The 16,316-nt window shown below is 44.1% G+C and overlaps 1 protein-coding gene across 2 annotated transcripts; it reads right to left on the minus strand.

Moving 5' to 3' along the window:
* Positions 1-3,804: 3,804 nt before the first annotated feature.
* LOC310885337 (uncharacterized protein) lies at positions 3,805-15,049 on the minus strand. 2 transcript variants are annotated; one of them, XM_083808577.1, is made up of 12 exons: positions 14,541-15,049; positions 12,055-12,176; positions 11,447-11,495; positions 11,138-11,181; positions 10,340-10,998; positions 8,746-8,851; positions 8,319-8,465; positions 8,051-8,111; positions 7,651-7,817; positions 7,458-7,568; positions 6,270-6,375; positions 3,805-5,947 (listed from the first exon to the last, which is right to left on the minus strand). In XM_083808577.1, the coding sequence occupies exons 1-12, from the start codon at positions 14,779-14,781 to the stop codon at positions 5,937-5,939; spliced, it is 1,824 nt and encodes a 607-aa protein (XP_083664703.1). In that variant the 5' UTR covers positions 14,782-15,049; the 3' UTR covers positions 3,805-5,936. The 2 variants fall into 2 exon arrangements, with proteins under 2 accessions (XP_083664703.1, XP_083664702.1); XM_083808576.1 differs by having other exon boundaries at positions 11,138-11,184.
* Positions 15,050-16,316: the final 1,267 nt, after the last annotated feature.

The raw sequence follows: 16,316 nt of genomic DNA on the forward strand, positions 1-16,316 counted from the left end.
AGCCTCTGGGTGACCGGGCTGATAAAGCGTGCAGCAGCACCGGGCGGCAGCTCCTGGGGTGTGCGTGGCTGGGGCTGTCTGGGTCACAGCGATTACTGCAGCTTGGGAGTTCTGTCTGGGGTGAGCAGGAGCCCGTGTCCTGACCTCTTTCCTTTTCCTGTCTCTCTCCACGGTGATTCCTCTTCACAGTGACTGACATGCGATTTTTCAGTCGCCTGGACTCCCTTCTCTGCATCTATTTCATCTGTCCTGTTCAGCGCCGCTGCAGAAACATGTCTTGTTTTGAACTGAATCATTTGGTTTCCAAGTTTCTCCAGCCACAAACAAAGCAGGAAAAATAAAACTTGATGGGTGAGACTGCTCTAAAAGAATCTGAATCAGCCAAGAGCTCAGCCTCTCCCTCTTGCTTGGCTCAGAAACTTGGCTCCTCCAGCTCTGCTTGCAATTCAGCCTAGTTTTCGTCACGTGGAGGGAGAGATGTGGAGTTGTGGGAAATGGGATGCAGGGTGGCGTAGAGGAAGTGTCAGTGTTTTTTGACTTGCAGCTGTTGATCTGTATTTTCAAAGAGCTGTGGGAGGGCTTTCTTCAGTGTCTTCCACCCCACTCCCCCAACTCTTTTTTTTTTTTTAATTCATCTCGAAGCTTAAATCCTTGCTGTGAGTGTACAGGGATTTTATTTTCTAATGCAATTGATTTTTTGTGTGTTACTTGCAATCACAGCATTGTTCTGTATCTGACATTACCTATTTTAGTGGGCAACAGTTTTTGCTTCTCAGTTATGTTTTCAGGATCTGGGAGATAATAGCTTGCTTGTGCAAAATCCAGCACCCTTAGGGAGCCTTTGCTGCAGTGGTCATGGTTATGCAGCAGAGCATGGTTTCAAGGCCACATTTGGGAGGATAAAAACAGAACAGGAGGCGGATTTTCTGCTGTGGTCTGTCTTGGTGTGATACCAGGCTAGGGCAGTGGGTCGGAAAGCAGCCAGGTTCCTCCAAATTGGGATTCCCTTCTGCCAAAAAGAATTCATTCTTGTCCCATTTGGTGTTAACTGTTGGGAAAGGAGAATAGTGGAGCATTCGTGCCATCACTAGCTACTGAAAGCAGCTCCCCGAGGAGCCATTTGCTTAACGCACCTTCCAGAGTTAATGGTCTGTAACACGCTCTCTTGCTGGCTGCGGGATTCTGTGCTGCTGAAAATCTGGGCCAGATTCTCTGCTGTGCTCTCCTTTTTGTGTTGTTTCTGCTAGTTCAATGTGCATTATACCTAAGAGAGCTTCCATCTGTCTGCAGTGCAATTTCATGTTCATAAAATATCTTCCCTAATCTTTTCATCTTTTGCAAATGCTTTCTGCCACCTCTGCAATTTATTTTGTGTAGGTTTCATAGATGTATACAAGTTGTTTGGTAGCAAAGCTTGTACTTTTTTTTTTTTTCACAGCATTTTATAGTGGTCTGTAAGTACTCGTGTGGCTGATAACTTCTGAAAACTACTGGTACTACATCTGTGTGCACCAAAACCGCTGTCAGTAGAGTTCAATGACTTACTATCGAGGGCTTTTGTTTTCAGGACTTGCTGCACTTAGGACTGTAGCAGCAGCATCCAAGCACCTGTGATAGTGCTGTTTCCCGTGGAACCTGAAGATGTTGATTTTGAGAAAAGACTAATATGCAGCCAGAGTCCTGCTGAGGTAACACCTAGGATATAGTTCCTGTTCCCTTGCCTCCGGCTGTTGTAACAATGCAGTTGTTCATCTTTGCTCTAACTTGCAACTTGTCTTCTAGGTAACTTCACCTTTTAGGGCTCTGGCTCAGATACTCTCTTTCACCCAGGCCTGGATGGATACTCTTAGAGATGGAAGCCTGGAGAGTTGATATGAATTACTGTAGGATTCTGTACATCCTATGCAGGTGTATGACTGGCCAGGGTTGCTCTGTCACTCACTTATAAGTGCAGGGAGTGTGGCCTCGCAATTAGCACTGGTGGTGAGTGTGTGCAGTGCGCATCAGAGAGCCCTGTCAGTAACGTGGAGCTTCTCTCCTTGCCAGGACCTTAAAGCCATTGCAAATCTACTGCAGATCTCTCTTGTATTTCTTCTTTACTGATCAGGAACATCCCTGAGAACAGCTGCAAGTACTGGATCTGGTCTATTTTATTACTTATTTTTATCTTTCTGTGCTGAACTGCTGCTAATTGAGTGACAAAGCTCTTACACTGCACTTAAAAATAATTATGCGTGACGGTGCTCATGTAACTTCAAAGCAACAGGGAACCTAAATAACCACGCAAGCCAGTGAGTGACACTCAGTTTGTAATGCTGGATGAGAAGAGAGGTGAAGAAGCGAAGCAGCTCCTCTAAGTATGGCCTGTGCCGCAGTTCAAAGGCATGACCACAGCTTGTGGGAGCACACGGGAGCTGCCTGGGAATGAATTAGCTGGAGGACTCACACTGCAAAAACCAGGCTGGTCACCGTAACTGGTATTGGGTGTCAGCAGCTCGGGGCTCTGTCCCAGGCGTGCCATGGGCTGGCTGTGCGCCTCCAACGTTGTGTGGCTGCTCTCGGAAGGGGTTTGGGGCTGGGCTGACAATGTCAGTGCAGCCCTGCGAGGGACGGGTTCTGCCCTGGGCTGCTCCCCCTGGACCCTGCTGCAGGTACAGAACGGTAACTCCTGTACCTCTGCTACTGGCGTGGTAGCACCCTGGGTGGGTAAAGCACAGGATAGGTGCTCAGGTCAAGAGGTTGCTTCTTGGACTTCAGTGACCTGGAACCTTGTAGGCACCAGAACTTATCATGGAAAACAGTTTCTGATGGTAAAAAGGATTTCATGTAGGGGGTATGACAGAACTGGAGGCTGGTGTTCATGTGTGCCTTTTCCAAACCTCATGTTAAAGACAGCTGTGGGTGAGGCCTTCTGTGTATTCTGAGTATTGTAAAATCTTTTGCTAAGATCTTGTTACCATTGCTAACAGCTTTCAGCTGGGACTGTCTAAAGAGATTTGTGGGCAGCCTTGTGGCGTGTGGGGGCTGAAGGAAGTAATACTAACTCTTCACTGAGTGCTATCCTTTCCTTTGAGACAGTCTTGAGTAGGTAATGGGCCCTGCCACAATTACAATATCCGTTAGTGTGTACTGGGCTAGAAAGCATTAGCCCCACAATTTTCACTTGATTGTAATTATTTTTCCACTTTCAGCCCAGCTATTGAGACCAATTGTCTGTAAAGAGCTGGTGTATCACTTGCAGTAGCAATCGCGTGAAGAGTAGGGAAAATGCAGTACTTGCAGAGCCCCTGTCTGAATGCTAACAGGCCTCTCTCTTCGCAAAGGGAAAAAAAATCTGAAAAATCTTGCTGTAGAAGTGCAAATTATTTTTATGTAGAGTAATTCCTGTTCAAAGCCCTCTTCTATTTTCTTTTGATATAGAAGAGTTTGCAGTTAGCCACAGCGAATGGCTGAAAAGCTATGGCCTTTTCAGTAAACTCTTATATTGCTAATCTCCTTAGGTCTTTTTTTTTTTTCAGTTGTAGACAAAAATTCCAGTGCTGAAAAATTTTGGGAATTATTTTTCAAGTTCATTGAAACAATAGTATTCTAGTTCCTAGCTAGAGGTAGTGGGTTGATGAATATGCCTGGAAGAGAAGTTTTTTTATTATGATTGTACCCTAAGAACAAAACCCCCAGCAATAACTAGTAAAAACCCAACCCTTATGCTTGTCAGTTTTTTTAAACTCTTCCTGATTTGCTCTGTGATAGTGAGTGCTGCTGTGAGTGTAGTATGGCAATACCAGTTCATAAAAACAAGTTACATACTGCTTGAAATCATGTATTTATTGGCAGGAAGGAACAATGAAACAGTGTAAAGCGTACCTACTAATGGCAATGCAATTAAGATATAACTCGTAGAATATACTTCACAGGCTAGTTCAGTTTTAGGTATGTTGAATAAATGATACAGACTAATAGGTTAAAGTTCCTGTCCTCCTTTCACCTGAATGGAGTCCATGTGAATAAATGAACTTGATTTATGCTGTGTTCATACACAGTAGTTTTCTACGCTTCTTAAAGATATCCCATTAACCAATTCATTTTTTCACTTAAAATGCTTATTGGTGCACTTCCCTGCTTGTTCACTGTACCGCTTCGTTCCTGGTTTTGTCTGTGATACAGAATTTCTTAGTTTTCACTGAACACAGGAAGTCTTTAGTTTCAATGGATGTTGGATCTGATCCTTAAATCTCACGAATGGAGGCTGAGTAACTCAGAAGATCCTCATTAATTCTCTTCAGATGAATAAAAAGAGCTGTGAGCTCAGATGTGAGTTAAAATGCAAACATGAATGAGTGGTAATAGGGAGGACAGAAAAAAATGAGAGGAAAATCTTTGTACTTAAACATAAAACCCAAAAGGGGAAAGGAAAGACTTTATATGATTACAACATGCAGAACGCCTATTGAAAGAGGTGGATGAATGTTCCAGTGTTTTACAACTCATTATGTGAATAACAACACAAATTTTACAATATACATAAGAAATTTGATGAACCATGTCTCATTCGCACTAGAGAAAATAAATGCAGAGTAATGCAATACAGAAGAACACTGTTTAGCTGCTCAGGGCATGAGAAACAGGATACGACCCAAGTCCCACTGGAGTTAACTTAAACACTGTCATTTTTCAGTAAAACTTGATTCACGCTGTGCAACATAGCTCTTGGAGCTTAACACTTAAGGATATCCAACAGGAGAAAAGAAACCTTTTTACAACAAGAAAACTTGAAGGGATCATTAAAGATAAACTCCCCAAGCATGCTGAGTACTTAATACTGGATCCTGCAATGCTTACACGTGAAAAACCTCCCAGTTTAATGGGAGGTACGTGTGTGAGCTGATTGCTGGATCAATCATTTTGTAGATTATGTAAATGTAGATTGCTCCATATGTAGCAAACAGTGAAGTTTCATAGAAACCGGCTAATTCACAATCAGAAGTTAAAATTCTGTTAAGTCTGGGAAGATTTCTCTTTAACAGTTAATACCTAATTTCTAGGAATCCTGTTGAATTCTTGCATATCTGGCAGTAGAAAATAATTCAGGCTACTGCTAGCCTTCTAACTTGCACAGTTGCTCAGTACAACAAATGATTCTTCGAGGTGTTTTTATACGTTTGGATATTATAAAGATATATTCCTGTGTTAGATCACCAAGAATGAACTGACTCAAAAAGTTTTATGTCCCAGACTTCACCTCCATTCCATTACTAGTGGCAAATTCTGATTGCATAAATAAAGAGCTTGACTTTTGTTGAAAAAACATGCTCAGTAACAGTGTGGGTGGTTTTTCTTTTTTTTTTTTTGAGGGGGAGGGATTTTTTTTCCAATGGGACTGCCTTGAAATGTGACAACTCCAGCCTTGAAGGAATTGAGAGCCAGACTACTGAAAGCATTAAACACAGCCCATCAGATTCTGATTTCCAAAAGCTCATGTCTAAAATGATGTTGCCTGAGGTTTTCAGCACATCCGAACATTAAGTTCGGACTGTAGAGACTGTACGTTCGTACGCTCAGGACTAGGCTTTGAAGGGATACAATTTATTTTTTTCAAACTAGGCAGCAGTGTAAAAACCCTTGTCAGAGCTTCAGGATGTAGAACACCTACAACTCCAAGGGACTTCCAAAAAGAAGTGCAAGCGCTCAGTTTCATGAGAAAAGTGAGACCTATTGATTGACTGGAGCATCTAACACTGAATGCCTAATACTGTTAAAACATGGCTTAAGGATTTTTCCTATTTAGTAGTTTACTCTTTAATTCTGGGTACTGAGGAGATATTTTCAACAGTTAGTTCAAGCTATAATACATCTGAAGACTTTTACTGTCTGTTCTTGGTCTGTTCTTCAGCAACAGCTGCAGCACGTGGACCATGAGATGCAGATAATGAGCCTTATCAGCATTTCCCTGGAAGGCAATAAACCAACAAATACTCAGTTCAGTCAACATGTTAAGTCTTCTTTCCTATGCCAAATACTCAGTGCCCTATTTTCTATTTGGTTTTGGGTAAGGAGCTTTGCAAGCAAAAGAGATTCTGTGCAGAGCTCTGGACTTGATTCAAAGCCTATTATAAATCACTGGGCATCTTTTCCATCAGTTCATGTGAAACTGATGAATTGTGGCTATATAGCAATGCAGCAAGTATACTGGAGCTGGCTACTATGTTACAGCTGTTGTGTTCAGAACAAAGGTTCCGACTAGGTAAAATCATTTTCCAGCCACAAAATACCTTTAAGAACGATGTCAATGAAGTCCAAAGATGAAATGGAAAGTTCAGAAAAGTTGTCTGGTGATGAGGGACAAGGCGTTCTTGGAACCTCCAGCAAATTGTTACTCTGTGTGGATGAAGAAACCAGAACAGTAAATTTCCAGCAGAAGTCACACGTGCTTTGTGTTAAGAACATGTTCTGGTTTTGCTATGTGAAACCCAGATTCTGCTCCTTACCCGAAGATGGGAGGGGGTGGCATGTTTATCAGTCAGTTCAGTCAGCGATGAGCTGGCTTGAAATTATTTTAATTGCTTCTATTGTGTTTTATCTCCTACAGATCACAACTGTTAAGAAGCTAGGTTCCTAAATGACCTGAAACATGGCTGTATGTTTATATTCCTACCTAAAATCTTGTGATACCAGTTTCCATACACATGCACAAGTGAGAGCTCTTATCTGATAGTAAAATCAAAAAAGACACTAGAAAAAGTGAAAGAGCTGTTGTTAGTTTTAACCACTGAATGTTTGTTTAATCTTGGACATATCTTTGAGGTTAATCTCTGCATTATTTCAGCAGAGCAGAATTGCATCCTAGAATCTTAGTCCTCTGTTATGCACTCAAGCTTCTGCTTTTCAGTGTTGGTGCCTTGATTCCTGTGCCAAAAATTCAGCAAGAGATGCTGATACCACAGGAGAGCCCGTCTGTCTTTTGGTTCTGTCCATGCAGGCTTTGGCTGGTGTTGGTGTGGAACGGGTGTGCTAAGGGATGGAGGAAATGATAAAATTCAGCTCTTTGTCTTTTAAGAAGCTTCTGAAAGTAGCAATATAGTGCAGCATTTGGGACGGTGGCATTCCCTTGGTGGGACTGGGGGAATTCCCTTGGTGTTGCTGCCGAGATGCCTCTGTTGGAAACGTTGGGAATGAATTTGTTGTTGCTGGGAGGTGTGAGCAGTGTGCCGGCAGCCTCCCCATGCAACTGGAGATACTGCAAACGTAGCAGTCCCTCGAATGAGTGCGGTAAGAGTTCCTACAGTGCTTTTCTCCTCAAGAAGGGATTCTCTACCCTACGCCAGCATGGGCAAGGCTTGGGAGCATTATCTACTGCCACTTACAAAGCAGTATGGCTTATATTGCTGTTGGTAATGTCTGTTTGGTTTCTTGGGTATAAATGCCAGAGCCTACGTAAAAGTCACTATACAGAGACTTACCTCTTGAAGAGGATCCTCTCTCTTGGGTTTATAGGTCTGGAGCAAACACATCAGCTCAGTATTCTCCTCAATTTTTAAATAGGGAGTGGTAATCTGACATGAATTTAGTACCTGCGAATGACAGTGAAACCTGTGATTGCAAACTAAGAGGAAAGCATCAAGTCACAATGAACAGCCTGTTGCTGATTCTTACCTGCATCTCCAGCTTTCCTCCCATTTGCAATAAGCAGTTAATTCCCTCAAGAATTTGATCTTTGCGTAGCCTGAGAAACCTTCCCATGTCAGTATTGATGTCAGTTTTCTGCGATTCCAGAGCTAAGACGGTGTGGGCAATAGCAGCACAGTGCAGCGGGGTTAAACCTGAACGGAACAGCACAGGCAGGTCAGGCAAATCCAGCACTTGAACACCTCACTGGAGTGAACCATCCTGTGCTTGGCTATTTGCGCGGGAGGCCCTGTCAAGACTGATTGGCTTGCCTCCTAGAACTTAATTTGAACACGAAATTGATCATCCTTTGGCCTAGGTAAAATCTGTACTTTGAAACCTCTGGCGTCTATGCTAAACATCCGTACAGCTAAGCTTTTCCTCTTACCGTAGTGGTCAGTCAGGTTCACTTCTACCCGCATGCCGTTGTCTTTGCAGTTTTTCAAAACCTGAAATCAAGAAGATTTTGAGATGATAAATTCTGATTTTGGCACTGCCAAAATACCCCCATTGAAGCTGTCTTGCTTTAACCACATCAGACCAAGGCTAATTTTCACGTACGTAAAATCCTTGTGTATTCCAAACAAAATCAAATGCATTTGATTTCTTTGCTCTATCTTGCACTTACGGTTGCACAACATAAATGACCAGTTTACCTCTAAAACTCTCAAGTAGCCATTCTCTGCACACAGGTGGAGTGGAGTTTTCCCCAGACCGTCCTGTTCGTTGACGTTAGCTCCCAGGGATATAAGGTCACTGACCATCAGGTGTTGGTTCTTTTCTGCGGCAAGATGTAATGCAGTCTGAGAAGAGAAGAATGAGAGAAACTCGTCGTTGCTTTAAAGACATTTTCACCTTCCACAATACCTGGAGAATGAGGTGGGGAGCTGGGACCTTGGGTTCGGTTCCCAGCTGTGTTAATATTTGCTCCGTGCAGATCACTTCCTCCCTATTTTGGTTCTCCCCTCTACACAAGGATCATAGCCACTCCTGGCCTAAGGGGATGCTTGGTGTTTATCAGGGTTTGAAAGACATTTGTGTGTGATAGAAAATGTCCCCGTTCTTTGCAAGTTAGCATCCTACCCGTTTCTCTGCGTCCTTCTCATCAATTTTATTTAGGGATGCAAATCTCCGTGCAAGCGCGTAAGTCAGGGCTCTTTTTCCTTGTGCAACAGCCTTGTGCAGCAGCCTGGAATAAAACACCATTTTAAACAAGTGGGAAGGAGATAAAGGAATGGTTAAATTACTCAAAAGTAACAGTGGGAGTGTATTTTAAAACATGAAATGTTAAGGCTCATAAAGGCCAAAAGCTTGGGGTATTTAAGCGTTTATTTAGTTTCTGTATGAATGAGGGAGGTGCTGGTTTTGCAGCTTTGTTTGAATTTATATGCCAGGATTTCTTGCTCCTCAGTTCTTACTGTTGTCCCATTTCTCGCCTGTCCAAGAGCTACTCCACGCTTCATTTTTGCTACCAATCTCCATTTCTTTTTTTTTCTTTTTCTTTTTTTTTTTTATCTGCATCCTTTACTACATGGAAAAGGGGTAAAAGACAGGTAAAAACCCAGAGAAGGGAAACCTTTCTCCTGCACTTAAAATAAGTACTTCCAAACCATAATTCAGTCCTAGGTAGGAAAGCTCCATTTCTTCTGTGCATTCAGTCTCACTGAACTACTCAAAACAGTACATTTCTCCTGAATTTCATACCGGAAAACACTTGTGTTCTTGTAAATGTGGGCACATCTTCCTTTCCTCCTGGAGGAAACACTGATGCAGCTGATACAGGCATTGATTTTTTTTATTATTATTATTTTTACTTTCTCTTTTCCTGTAGCAAGGTACCCTTGATGACCTCTCTATAATTCTGCAACTCGCTGCAGTCCTTGTTCATTTCTGTGGAATCTGTGAATACTTTGGGGACAGAATTTTCTACATGAACAGGAATGAATCTCTTTTCCACCAAGCCTAGGACAGTTTATAAATTAAGTTACATGCTCCGTCAGTCTGATTTGATAGTAATATCTTCAAACTAGCTGAACTTCATTAAATACAATAAGAGATATGAAGCAAGTAGTTGTTTATAAAAAAAAAATAAATAAAGACGCCATGCTGGGCAAAATGAGATCAATAAAACCTTTGCTTTCAATTAATTTCTAACAAAACAGCCACTCCCAGTTCTTTGGAAGTCTGTGCTCTAAACTGGCAGCGTATGTATGTTTAGGTGTAATCCTCCCACCCATTTTTATTGCCAACTAATAAAAAAAAGGTAATTTTCCTGAGAGTGTCTGCAGCTTGGAAAAGATCTGTTGCAAATCTTTTTCTGTAGCAATTATTTGTTTCACTTGATTTAATTTTCTTATGAATACCTATAATTTATAACTCACTCTTGAATATTGTTCGGACTGAATTTTTCCTGATGTCGGTTGTAGTCTAGCAATACTACTGCAAAAATGAAGTCTTCCTATTTTTACTAACTTAACTTGGATTCTAATTTTCATAATTGAATTTTGATTCTGTCTAAAACTGTGGGTGCTGAAGCACATCTGAGCCTCCCATGAAGCAAGGAAGCCTTTGCTGCAGGTGTGCCCTCAGCTAGCAGCTGAAATTACAGCAAAGCCTCAGGACAAGCGAGGCCCCAGGAAATAGAAAGCAATGTATTTCTGTAGGAAAAAGTGGAGACCTGTTGCCATGTCCATCAGGTGCAAGCAGTTTGTCGGCTGGAATGTTTCTCAGCAAACTTTCTTCCCTGTGTAGCTGGAACTGGAAGAAAGAGATGGCAGAGAGATCCTGCTGTGTGAAGGAAGTCGAGGGCAACTTCGCATGTCCCCCAGCATCTGGAGAGCCCGCGTTAGCTTCCAGAAATGCCTCCGGGTAGTGTCCTGATGGGTTAAAGCAGGGAGATAGGTTCTGTGCAGGGTGTCTCCAGAAATCCTTCTGGGTACTGGCACGTGTGTCCTGCACCCACCAGCTGCTCTCTTTCTCACTTGTCCTTGGGAAGGTTCCTTGCGAGCTGGGCTCTTGCACGTTTTTCTGACCGTCGTGAAAAGAAGTCTGTACCTCTTCCTGCACGGCTGAGCTGTGCTCTTTAAAACAGCACTGGGACTGCAACTTGGTGAAGCCGTGGCGCCTCTCCTGCAGGCCACCAGCCGCCTGCTTGCTTCCCCTGCTTTCCCACCGAGAGGCTTGCAGGTCCATGGAGAAGCCCTGCCCAAAGCCATCGGGCACCGAGCACAGAGACTCCTTCTGCAGTTGGCTTTTGTTCAAGTCTTCCTGCAGCACCTCTACCAGGATATCAAGGTCCTCTAAGCCTTTCAGTGTTTGCCCAATGCTCTGCTTGCTCTGAAACAGCAACAAAAACGGGGAGGGCGGAAGATGGGGGAGGGAAATCAGACATGAAATGTCCTGTTCTCACTCAGTGATAGAACATGAAATACGCCTGGGGAGGCTGGCAGCACGGCGTTGAAGGTGTTATGCATACCTGTCTAAGCTGTTTCTCTGTATAAGGGTGAACTCTTCTCTTTTCTGCTGGAGAGAAAGGAAGAAAAAAGCTATTTTGAGTTATGGGAGGAGTGTACAGAAGGTGTTTTCATCAGGAATTTTGTCCCAGACAACCAATAACGTACAGGGTTTTGGCACACAGCTGTCCTGCTCCTGTGATTTAAGGGGAGCTAGGAGCTGGCATGGGTCACTGACCCTGGGAGAGAAGTGGCTCAGCTCTTGGGTACTTAACGGGGATGTCCCCATTACAGAAGGGGGCTGTTACCAAGAGAGGAAGGAGCTTCCTAACCTGCTTTTCCTGAGGATCCTTTGGTTGCCATCTTCGCTAATGAGGCTTCCTGAGGACACACACAAAAAAACAGCTATTAAATACAACTCTCTTTGAGATGCTTGCACATAAGAGAAAGTGAAACAGTGGCCAAGAGCGTAACAGAAACTTTGTAAATTGTCCTGCACCATGCACTTTGCGCAGCAGGCTGTAAGCAAATGAATTTTCATGAGTGGGTAACCCATGGCAGCCGTACAAAGATAGCGGCATAGCCTTTTTGAGCAGACCAGGTGGCTGGGAGCCTACCGGCTTCGTGGGCTGGTTTTGCAGGTTGTTCACAGGTCTGGGTTGCTAGAGCAAAATCTCTGCTGTTTTCAGGCTGTCTTTGGATTACGGTATTCAGAGCACGGATGGGTTCTCAATGTCACTATGGAATGATGTTCCCAGCACAGGTTCTGTGTAAAATTTGGTATGTTCTCCACCTTCGTTAAGAGCATTAACTTGGTGGGTGGAAGAAGCAGCAGCCGTAGCTGTCACCTCTCCAGAACTTCACAGGGTGGGAGTGGGACGTGTGTGTACAGGATGCTACAGCTCTGAGCCACCTTCCTGACCTCGAGCAGCGTCCTTACCTTGCTCTGAGCTGGCTCCAGGCCTTTGGAAAGCCGGATTTTTTTCAGTAGCTCCCGTACCGGCATCTTCACCCTCACGCCCATATAACGCTTCTGAGGGGGGTTGGAGCTGAGTGCAGGCTCTGGAAAAGGCATAACACGATGCTTAAAGTAACATAATTCTGAGCTGCTTGGAATAGTGGGAGGATGAGGTCACCCTGGGAGGCAGCCTGTGATTCTGATGCTCATCATCGGTTGTGGGAAACTTCCACCTCGCCCTGTGTGTCCCTTAGCTCTGGCCTTTTATTAAAACACTTCCTGCTGCACAAATACCCCAATGCATTGCTTCTCAGGCTACAAGCGCCTGTGCGGCCTCACAAAGGGAATTCTTTTCTGGAGCAACCAAACAAAAACAAACCCCAAAGCTGGCTGTGGGATCTTCAGTCTCAGGGCATAGGCAGAGAGCTGAGTTAACCTGCACGTTACCACATGAAGGCCACGGTCAGGCTTCAGCGAGCAGGGGTGGTTTCAGTCTGCAGACAAGGAAGAGGAGAGGCTGTCCCACGTGTAAGCGTGCCACTGGCGGTGGGAGCGGGACAATAAGGAGCAGCGCAGAAGGAAATTCAGATGGATGGTTGGGAAAAAGGAGGAAAAGAATCAGATGTTTCTGTTTTGGCACTTTCAGCAGTGCAGAAATAAAGGTGCTATCTTGAGACTTGGCCTCGGGCAGCTCCTCTAGCTGCCCATCATCTCAGGGCTGCCAGACTGGCTGAGAGCACAGCGCTCTGCTTTTAGGCACATCCAGGTCAGTGCTCCTCTTAGCCATGTCTTACTTCTCCTGCAGTGAACCTCTGTCCTGTGCTTTTTTATGCTGACAGGGGTGAGAAATGAGAGTTGTTTCAGAGCTGAGACAGTGATGCCATGTCCAAAGTCTTTCTACAGTGGTTCTCGGTGTATTTCGAGGTCAATACAGCGCGATTCAAAGGGAAGCAAGGATTTTCTGTAGTGGAATGAAATGGTTATTTGAGAATATATATAGTTGTCCAAACAAGCTTGTCTTCGTCAAAACAAGCTGCTCTGTAATTGTTTGTGTTAGGTCTTCTTGCATCTCAGACTTGAATCCCCAGACTTGAAAGACTTGCCCAGATTAGGAGCTTAAATGCATCGCTTTTGAAATACCTTTTATGTAACGCTGCTTCCCGCCCCCCACTCCTTGAGCACGATCCTCTCCCTATAAAACACATCCAGTAGCAGCTATCAGCGTCATAAATGATAGCTTCATTGCGTTAGTTCAGCATCTTCCCAGCTCGTTAGCAGAGACGATGCACGATTAGAAGGCGGGCACTGGGGTCGCTGTGCAGGCTGCTGAGGGGTCAGCCAGCAGCGTGTGCTGGAGCAGGGAGAAGCTTCCCTCCTCGTGCAGGTCACGACACTCAACAATTAAACAACGCAGCAGGCTGTGAAAAGGTGTGTGCAGCGCAGGCAGGCAGCTTCTGTTACAGGAACAGTCGGTGGTAAGAAAAACCTGCGGTACCCTGCGGTAGCTGCTGGCATCTGGCAGGCTAGGTGCAGCGCAGGAGCTCAGCAGATGTGCACGGTGCATCTCCCCAGCCTTGGGATGTCTCGGAGCAGGCAGGATTGGCATGGAAACCAGCCGCACGAGATGTGGTTTCGCATCACGTGGCGGCGTTGCTCTTCCCTGCTGCGGGCGATGGGAGGCTGACGCCCCTTCGGCAGGCGGGTGCCGGATCCCAAGCAGCCAGCAGCGCGTTACGGATGTGCGTGGAGCTGCTGTGCTGTGCTCAGGTTGCTGCCCTTTGTGAATGTCTGACCTACCGCTGAATATTTAAAACACTGGGACTTCGAAAATGTAGGCTGTTTCTCAGACTGCTCTAGAAATGGGAATAATTTCTGGTTTAGACTGGTGTTTTGAAGAAGAATGATTTAGTCTTTGGAGAGCATTTTAAAGGCCCATGCGAAAAGAATTATGAAAAGGCTAAATTGCTAACACGTTATTATCTTCCAAGCTATTTTACAGTAAAAATGCTAGATGATGGGTTAGATTACATGCCCAGATGTATCCTTGAAAGTGAAGAACTCAGCAAAGGCAATGATTCATCACACACACTTTCATATGATTTGGTAATATTAATAACTCAGAAGGTCATATCTATTACATTGGTGTTAAATTCAGAACCAAACTTGCAATTCAGATTGTAAACGAGCAGCAGAATGCTAGAGAGAGACCGAAACAATGGACTGCTGAGCAACCCTTTACGAAAGGGAATAATTTCTGACTTCAGCAGCAGACCACAACAAAATAAAAACAAGAGTTGAGTAGGAGAGAGCACCATGCATCTTTGTTTGACATTACTGGCACGGAAACTTAGTGTGTGCTGCTGTTAGTACAGCTCTCAGCTGGCACAGAAGGAGTTGCGAGGCACTGTACTTTTTCACTTTGCAAAAGCAGCATACAATAGAAAATGTGAATAAAGATTTGATCTTACCAGCAGGAGCAAACATCTCTTGTGGTTTACGTGGAGGTGTAGGGTAGATCTCGGGGCTCACAATGTTAAGTTCAGTTAATCCAGAGTCTGGCAACGATGGGCTTTGTTGAAAAGAGCTTTTGGGGCTGGCAGTTTCTCCAGGCAGTGGAGATCCCTGGCCTGGGCTGTAGCCACAGGTTTCATTTTCACTGCTGTTTTGATTGACCAGTAGTTCAGGACTCATGCAGACTGTTTGCAGCATTACCTCTGTGTGTGTAGGAAAAGATGAAAAAGGAGCCTTTTCAAGTCAAAAAAAAAAAAAAAAAGCTTATTTGGTTGCAAAAAGAAGAAAAAAATCAAGTTTCACATCAAGCACATGATAGTTGTATTTAATTCTCCAGTGTAGTTAGCCACTCGAAGCTGGGTCCAAATTTGCTCCCCTGTTCTTCCCAGCAAATTGCAGCAGTCGCAGGATAAAGCCCGCCTCGGGATCCCGGCAGTCACTGCAAACTGCTTTTGAGAGTTTCTTGGTGCAACCCTCCCTCGCTCTTTATAGTCAGGTATGGCCTCAAGGACGTCAGCCTGGGAAGGCCCCACCCTCTTTCCTAACTGCAGCAGCAGCTGATGAAGAAATGACTTTTCCCATGAAGAGACCGAGTATGAGTTGAAAAGTCGTTTTCCCTAGGTACAAAACAGAACAATTAAGCTGTTAGATTCACTGCAAATAGCACCGGTAGGGAAAGAGACCTCTGACTTAGACTAATAGATTGGATTGTGCAAATGAGAAAGGGATCCAGAAACAAATGTTTTGTCAATTCTTGTGTTAGGGGAAGAAAAAAAAAGCAGTTTTTTCAAGGTTGTGTAAGAGAAGGGCTATTGCTCAGCCTTCAAGAAGCAAAAATAATCTTCCCTTAAGCACAAAAATTCAGCTAAGGAAACATATCCCCTACTTGCTGCATAGTTTTGGGTCTGTGAAGAGAGAGAACTTATATGGATTTAAGCGTTTTAACACTTTTAAATTTAAGTGACTTAACTTAAGGATTTAAGTGTTTCTGTTTGTGTGGTTTTTGTTTGTCTGCTTTGTTCATAGCAAGGAATGATGCTTAAATATTGTGACAGGTGCAGCTATTAAAACTCCCAGTAAGAATCTGTGTGGATGGACACTCTTCTTGCAGGAGATGCTTTCTTGTCACAGAGAGACTTCTGTACCAGATTTCAACTCCTCTCTCATGTCCCTGGGAAATATATTTCATTTTACACACCTGCTTGAGCTCAAACAGATATTTCTCTCAAGTTCCTTGTTTGGAAAAAGATAGCAAAGCTTATCAAATGCAGCAACTCACATACCTGTCTTGGAAAGCACCCCAGGTTACTCCTAAACAGCATAGTCTCATGTATGCCTGACCAGAAAGCAGCCAGACTTTCTGGACCAAGTTTTAAGAACAACGTTAAAACAGTTTTAGTTTAAATTGGTACTGACTCCTCTCTGCAGACCTGCACAATCCCCGTGACCCATTTTCTCTGCACTTAATAACTCCAGTCTCAGGAATATTGGAAGAATTATTTAGATATGGATCAGAACTAGGAGACTTGATGCTTGCAAGATGAGGGTAGAGTCAGGTACCAAGCTACGCTGCAGCAGTGCTGGGCAGGCTGTTACCTGGCTTCCTGCCCCACAGATCCTAGGATCTCGTGACATTACTGCGTTTGGATCCCAAAATACGAAGGCACGGGGAGAGACATGGCTAATCCATCCGTATCTTAGCATGGCTGCCAATGGTCTCAACTACCAGGCCC

Source organism: Anser anser, assembly GCF_964211835.1.
Source record: "Anser anser genome assembly, chromosome: 22".
In the NCBI taxonomy this organism is placed as follows: Eukaryota; Metazoa; Chordata; class Aves; order Anseriformes; family Anatidae; genus Anser; species Anser anser.

What these genes read in the sequence shown, in the direction of transcription:
- LOC310885337 (XM_083808576.1), bottom strand. Translation starts at nt 14,781, where the DNA reads ATGCTGCAAACAGTCTGCATGAGTCCTGAACTACTGGTCAATCAAAAC. An exon ending in TGGAGCCAGCTCAGAGCAAG is followed by an intron (nt 11,496 to 12,054) that starts GTAAGGACGCTG and finishes GTGTGTCCTCAG; the next exon opens with GAAGCCTCATTAGCGAAGAT. An exon ending in AGAAGGACGCAGAGAAACGG is followed by an intron (nt 8,466 to 8,745) that starts GTAGGATGCTAA and finishes TTCTCTTCTCAG; the next exon opens with ACTGCATTACATCTTGCCGC.